The 7389-nt window shown below is 38.4% G+C and overlaps 1 protein-coding gene across 2 annotated transcripts; it reads right to left on the reverse strand.

The window, feature by feature from the left end:
• Positions 1 to 2247: 2247 nt before the first annotated feature.
• LOC150019793 (POU class 2 homeobox associating factor 3-like) lies at positions 2248 to 6965 on the reverse strand. 2 transcript variants are annotated; one of them, XM_090266686.1, is made up of 4 exons: positions 6747 to 6965; positions 5809 to 5863; positions 4178 to 4404; positions 2248 to 2878 (listed from the first exon to the last, which is right to left on the reverse strand). In XM_090266686.1, the coding sequence occupies exons 1-4, from the start codon at positions 6750 to 6752 to the stop codon at positions 2504 to 2506; spliced, it is 663 nt and encodes a 220-aa protein (XP_090122812.1). In that variant the 5' UTR covers positions 6753 to 6965; the 3' UTR covers positions 2248 to 2503. The 2 variants fall into 2 exon arrangements, with proteins under 2 accessions (XP_090122812.1, XP_090122811.1); XM_090266685.1 differs by lacking the exon at positions 6747 to 6965 and having other exon boundaries at positions 5809 to 6022.
• Positions 6966 to 7389: the final 424 nt, after the last annotated feature.

Consider the following 7389-nt stretch of genomic DNA (forward strand, 5'->3'; position numbering starts at 1 on the left):
ACAAGGCCCACAGCACTGGCCCATAGAAAGAGTTTAGTCCATGTAACTTATTATTATTGTGCTGCTAGGCCCTATAAGTGAATAATATGACACTGAATATGTCAGTGTTTTTCAGGTGTACACAGAGGACTATTTGTATCAGAATCAACTTAGGTGCATTAAAAATTCAGATGCCTGGGCCTTACCACAGACTTATTGGGTCATGCTTTCTCACATCAAGGCACAGACATCTGTATTTTATGCAGCTTCTAAGGTCTATGTTGAGGAGAGGCATTCTGGATTGCCTCAATGCAGGTGGAGATGTTTGACCTCCTGCTATAGGGGTCTTGAGCAGTTCTGTGTGCACTGGGGTGGGGTGATTAAGAGTCTGAGTGAGCAGCATCCATCCACTTCATTGTGTGCCAGGTGAGCTGTTAGTCCAGATGTAAGGAATATCTTAAAGATTAAGGTAGATTTACTCATTGTGATGCACAGTAGCTATATTAGCCTTGTCTCACATTCCTTTAAGAATCTTTTCTCACACTAGATTTAGGCAAAAAGTCGGAGACATGTGCAGAAAGAACGAGAGAAAGGGAGGTAGAAATGTTATCTGTTAGAGCTGCAAGATAATTGACTCAGAAGTCGGAGGGTACAAGTGGGGAATAAAAAAAAAAAAAGAATGACATCCAAGAAAGGGCTATTTTGGTGCGAGCCACTGGGCATCTTTCAGTTCTCTGCTTTTTGTCTCTCGAGGGTGTGCAGAGGCTTTGGTCTGGGTGAATGGATATTTGTTGACAACAGGCCAGTTTCAATTTAGTTTGAAGCTATTAAATATTTAGTTTTGTTGGCATCCCAGAAAGGCAGTAACTGTTCTTTTTCCCTGGCACATTTATTCCAGGAGGCAGGTTGCAACTTGCTCTATTTGCCCAAGCCTTAGTGGAGTCTCGAGGGAGGGGGCAATCAGATAATGTCGTTTTTAAAAGCATGCCTGCCTCCTAATAGAAACAGGCCCACTGAGGTGGCAGTTGGTCAGCTCCTTCCTCTGGCCCCCAAACTGAAACTCTTGTACTTCCCACTTCGTATCCCGTGGACAGTCTGGCCCTTCTGGGGAGCTTTAACTAGTTACAATGGGGTCACATCTGTGTGTATATGAGGAAGTTGAGGTTTCATGGGGGATGATTCCACAGGTTCCTGAACAGTCTTTCACAAATGGTGGAGCAAACCTGACACCATCACTGGAGAGGGAGTAAGAAGCATGCATTTGGTGTCCTTCAGACCCAAGTTCCGGTGCTTATTGGCTGGGTGACTGTGGGCAGGAGACTGAACTTCTCCGAGTCTCAAACTCCTCATTTTGCTACCAATGTCGTTGTAAAGATTAAATGAGATGATGTGTGAGAAAACCCTTTGACAATTCTGGCACACAGGAAGTGCTCAGAAAATAGCAGCTGTGGCCCGGGCCAATGGTACCACTATTGCTGGCATTGTGCTAAACCTGGGGACATGGAGGGTGCCTCCCAGAATTCAGTGCAGGGATTATGTTCTGTGCCTTAGTGCCCTCAACAAACAGGATTAACAATATGGTCTAGCATAGGGAGCTTAAGTAACTCTCTTTACTTTAAAACATGATTGGGCTTGTTCAAATGATTAATCAGAAAAAGTAAATTCTGAAATTCAGTTGTAAACAACATGGCCAATCCTATAAATCAATCTATAAATATAAGTGATGCATATTTAAGGACTTGAAGCAGAAATTCAGAAATATAAAGTAGCAAAAAATTCTAAACTTTGTGACGCATCAACTGCAAGACCTCAGGAGAAAGAAGATCAAATATTTGCCCAGGAAGTTTACGAAACAGAACTTTGGAAATAAAAGAAGAATTATCTACAAGTTAACATTGCTGTAGGTAAGATGCACTTTTTTGGTCATATTAATATTTCATTGACTAATGTTACAAGAAACTGATGATTCTTAAATGTCTTTCTCTGATGTTGCTCCAAGATGTATGTACACCCTCACTTAAAGGTGAGGCCAACTTTCACTTTTCTGCCATCACAGCTGTGTCTGCGCTCCATCCCCGTGGGAGCCCAGGCACCTCACCACTTTAATTTTAAATTCACAAACAAGTGAGATTAATCTACTGAAGAGTAATTAGTGATTTCCAGAAATAATTTATATTATTCAAACCAATTGGAAACAGTTTTCAAAAACTTAAAAAGTAAGCCAACATTTAATAATACAAAATTATTTATTAGTAAAAAAGTTAGAGTTTGTTCATTACATGGAAAAGTAAAACAATTGAATGTTCCCTACAAAACTTTTAACTGTAAGCATACAAAGTAGGATTGGCACAAAGACCCAGTCTGAGGACCTCATCTTAATGCCTAAGTTAGTGGCAGAAAACTGAAAATGGTGACATGTAAACTGCACGTGTGGTATTTTGTTAACAAGTTGCTTAATTCAAGTTGTCATTTGGTGCGGCCAAAGAACAGGTATATACACACAATCTTCCAAATTAATGAAATTCTATGAACTATAGCAGATGTCACAGTTTGTTTCCCTCACATAGAAATCACTGGTTGCTACTGCCGAGGTGTCACAGTACACATAGTCTGTGCCGGGATGGGAAAAGTACTCAGATGCTCTGACGGTGGCCAAGTGCTCTGCCTCACAGGACGCACAGTAGCAACCTGAAGTGGGGGCTGGGAAGAAACGGTCGTGCTGGGCGTGCGAGGACAAGTGAGAGTATGAGTGGTCTTCTGAGGTATAGACACAGTTTCCGGTGTCCAGAGAAGGGGGGGAATTGTTATTCTCTGGGGCATACGAAGGTAGACGTGCTGGCGAGTAACTGTAGTCTAAGGAGCCAGAGAGAGTAGAGGAATCTGAAAGTGATCCTGGGGTCTAGAGAAATGAAAACCAGGGAACAAAGAGCTTAATAACTTAGGATTAAAAGGCCTGAATAGAGTGGATTTAATAACTCAGAATAAGAACATTAGGGGTAAAGAAACAAAACACCCAATCCAACCCAAGTCTGCAGAAGTAATTTTGTTTGCTGATTGCATGATTTCATGACACCACATTCTATATTTACCTATTTTTTTCCCAACAATAAATTGCCTTGCTTCACTGGCTTCTTTTGTGATGATCATAGTTTAGAGGATGCTTTGTCCTTAAGCCACAAAATCCCATTGTGCTTCAAGTCACCTGTTCATCAAATCCTGCTGTGTGCCACAATATAAGCTTCAGGCACAATGTAAGCTGCAGGTGGCACCTTGGGCATTTCTCCACAGCCTTGGCTGTGAGAACAAGGTGAACATACTCAGGTAGAACTGGGACCATCAATGATCCAGTGTCTGCGAGGCTCCAGGACATGAAACTACTCTTATAGTCACTAAAGTTTTGTCCCCTGGGGAAAAAGTTACTTTCTGCTTTCCCTTAGGCAGGTTTAGTTATTACTGAGACAGCCAAACTTGAAACTGAATGGGACTGGAAGATTGGGGGCCCTGTATGCATATTCTGTAGTCTGATACCTACACAGACTTTTGACAAACCAAAATAAAAACTAATTTACATTAAAAAAAAAACCTTACTTGTTAAGGTTTAAAATATTTATGAGTATCTAAAAGACATCTTATACAACTTGTATCCTCCTACCAATGCAAAGCTTACTGCATTTTTTTCAAACATCTGAGGTCCATCAAGAATTGTACTAGGGTCTCATTTTTATTAACCATCTCAGACCCACATGAGTTCTTGTGCCTAAACCAGACCAAAACAAGCAGTTAGTAGAGCAAATTCAATGTCAGAATAAAACAAAACCCATTTATCAAAATGATAAGTCTGGTATTGTGTAGATACAGCCTTAATCCCATTTTCAAGAACCCCCAAATCCAAGGGCCATTGTTCAAATAAGTGATTTCCAATTAGTAGATGTTTTAACTTTATAGTTTAAAAGTATTAAATGTATATTGCCAGGAAACCTTTTTACTGGGACACACCAACTCTGCATAGCAACTTGGGAAATGTGTGGCTATTTCTACTTCCACTGAGTTGCAAATGGTTTTGTTTGCTTCCTTGGATTACTTTCTTGTTGATGGTGATTGTATGCTTTCTCATGAGATGAGATGATGCATTCTTACAAAGCACTATTACCGTATAGTAAACAATAAACAGATTTTGTTAAGAACAAAGATACATTACCAGGCTCTGGTTAAAGCAGAAAGGGGCAACCTGGAAGCTGTCCTGGAAATAGTTTGGAATACTTCTCATGGAATCGAGCAAAGGGTCCGGGTGTGTCTCTGTCTGAAGGCAGGAATCCAAGATCTGGTCAAGGCAGCTTGGGCTTTCTTCACAAGAAACACAATTGGAAAATTCTTGTGGTTGAAAATAATTGGGTGTGGGAGAAATCGATTCAGGTTCAAAATAGACTAGAAGAGAAAGGAAAAAGACTTTTTTGTTTAAAAATTGCAGTTATTGATTTGAATAAAGTTCTAGTCTATATTCTGAATATTTTCTGTGTATAAGGGAAAAGAAGGCAAATAGGCACTTGGGATCTTTTAGTTGCTTTAGCTAACTGAAGTTCCAGTGAAATGCATCTGGTTAATAACGTGAAAATTGGCTGTGAATGTAGCTAGGCCTAAAATAAAAGGATGGTGATCCAACCTGTGTCTACCTATTTCAGTCAAATAATGGCTCAAGCCTCCACTTTCTTGGACCATGAAAAGCAACCACATTCAGCCCCTATGGCAGTTCAAGTAAATCTCTCAGAAAGAGCTTACTGAATCGTTTGAGGCATTAGGAAAACTTCTGATATCATGGGAAATAATTCTCTTGATTTAGGGTTGCTACTTTCCTAAACTTTTCACAATTGCTCAGTTTTTCACCCTTCAATTTTGAAGAGTGATATAAATGGCAAGGCAAATTATAAATAGAAGCCAGGAACATAAAGGACAAGTTAGTACTCCTTGTTCTAAATTACAAAATGCAAAAATGCTTTCTTAGTGAACATGTTAATGTAATAATGGAATTAAAATAAGTTGTTAAATACCAAACAAGAATATGTCTGAAACCATGACTCCTTTTCCATTTTGGTATTAATGGGTCCAATTTGTGGTTATTATTCTTAAACATTTAAAGAAGATAGATTTACAGTGTGTCCATCAGAGGGATTTTTTTGAAGTCTTAAGGCTCCTTTGAAGTTAAATGTACATGGCAAATTCAGTGGCGAGCTACCATAAGCAGGTTTGCTTATATTTGAACTCTTTAAAGTCTTTGCTGCTGCGCAGCAAAGGTAGGAGTGTTTATGTAATAGTTATTGGTATTGGGCTGAGAAAACTTACAGTTGTTTGAACTGCTTTCTGGGAAGAGAGAAAAAGAGGGGGAGGGAAGTCCCTGTCGACTAAACGCTGATTGAACAAGAGCAAAGGCATGATTCTGGGACCTCAGGATGTTCTGTATTCCATCTAAAGGTACACTTAAAAAAAAAAAAACAAAAAACAAAAAAAACAAGTTTCTAAAAATAATTCTGATCTTTTAGTATCGTTTAATTACTTGGAGATGAGGAACTAGAATAAATGAGAAAAAACTAACAAACCCCAAACCTGGGGACAGAGTAGATAGCAAAGAATAGACAGTTCAGAAAGAAGGAAACATTTGCACTTGTTCCCTTGTGGGGCTTCCATCTGAAGTCACTATGCTTTTTCACTTTCTGATTGGTTGGACTGCAATTAAATGGTGGTGCCTATCTTAACCCCTGAATCAAGCATTGAAAGACTTTCGAGATGCACTTTTGAAAGAGTTTTTGAGGAAATTGTAATGCTGGCTGTACTGACCTGAAGAAGGAGGTGTGACTGGATCTGAAAGGTGAACACTGTTCCCACCGGACAGCTGCCAAAGCAAGAATATGACCATAAAGCAAAGTGAAATGAAAGTTCTCTACAGGGAAAGCTAAGACATTTTGTTGTGGACTATGTTGCCTTCTGCTCTAAGGTAAGCCAGATTCTTTCTTCTAAAAAAAGTTAAATACAACCAGTATTATATTTTATTTAGATTCAATGTTTAGGTTTGCTGGGGGATTTTTTTCTAATATCAGATTCTCCCATTTAAATTTTAAAGCTCTTAATTTTCATAAAAATGTAATTTAAATGATTTTTATATTACAGAATGTAACAGTTCAAGAAAACTCAGTAAATAGCCTTTTTATAAAACTATTCAATTTAAAATTAACAAGAATTTACATTTATTTAATCCCAACTTTTATGATTTAAGCAATTATTTTCCTCAAAATTTTCATATACTGTCTGGCTACTTAGCCTTAGGCATTTGTTTTCCCCAAAGGACACAATTCCTAACTTTTTAAATCCTTAAAATATTCACATGTTCTTGCCAGCTATGAAATACTAAAAAAATAAAATAAAAAATAAAAAAATTTAAAGCTTTAGTCATTGAGTTGGAGCCTAGCTATAGTCTAGTTAATGATCAGGGACTATTTCAATTCCTTGTACGTTTTTTACTAATTTTTATGCAAGGTGTCTTTTCACTACTATAAATACTTGAAATTTATGAGAGTGTTCTTTTTAATGATTTAAAGTAAAGCAGCCTGTATCTCCTAGTTGAATTGATAATTATACTAACTAATTTAGGATTTATTATTATTATTTAGGTTTCAGGTGGTGGCTTTAAAGTTTAAAGGGACCAGCATTGCTCTGTGATTCTGTGCCGGGAAGCTGAGCTCACTACACCTCTCTCTTGGGTTATGAGGTATACTTACTGCCATACCCGGAGCCACTGGGAGATTGCACAGTCAGCCACTGCTGAAACAGGAGGTGGTGTTAATTTTGAAAATGATCCATGCTGTAATGTCATGAACCAGGAAGCTGGAATCCTTCACCAGCTCTTCATGCAAATATTTGGCTGCAGCTTGAGCTAAAGGACTTGGAAGGAGTGGGCTTTAAAAACTCATTGCAGAGCTCTCATTAACCCCATTCCTCCCCAGCAATGGTCTGTCTGTCTGCCTCCGCACCTTATCTCCCTAAGGTATATTTACAATATCTTACTTGATATTATCTTTCTAGTTATGGGTTCACTTTCTACTTTACTCCAAGAATACAATGAAAGTCACCTCTCTCTTAGATTTCAAACAGCACAAAAGTCCATAATCTACAATTTAAAAAACACATCAAGGCTGTTAAAGAAATTAATGGTTAAAAAAAGGATAAATTGTATATTTTGATAAGTACTAACTCAGCTCCAGTTTATCCTAAAGGTAAGAGAATTGTGTGTGTGTGTGTGTGTGTGTGTGTAGGGCTGTTTGCAAATTGATCTGGCCTGGCAGAAATAAGTTTTTGTAAATCAGATTTACAAATCCTGCATGCACTCATTCCTCCAGGCACTGTGTGAAACCCTGATATTTG

This window comes from Furipterus horrens, unplaced genomic scaffold (genome assembly GCF_987537825.1).
Source record: "Furipterus horrens unplaced genomic scaffold, mFurHor1.1.pri manual_scaffold_2, whole genome shotgun sequence".
Taxonomy (NCBI): domain Eukaryota; kingdom Metazoa; phylum Chordata; class Mammalia; order Chiroptera; family Furipteridae; genus Furipterus; species Furipterus horrens.

Bases quoted from the DNA above. Each gene is read 5' to 3' on its own strand.
- LOC150019793 (XM_090266685.1), bottom strand. From the start codon at position 5,887: ATGGTCATATTCTTGCTTTGGCAGCTGTCCGGTGGGAACAGTGTTCAC. The intron at 4,405-5,808 runs GTCAGTACAGCC...TTTCTCTTCTAG, and splicing joins AGTCACACCTCCTTCTTCAG to TCTATTTTGAACCTGAATCG. The intron at 2,879-4,177 runs GTAATGTATCTT...TCATTTCTCTAG, and splicing joins TCTGCTTTAACCAGAGCCTG to ACCCCAGGATCACTTTCAGA.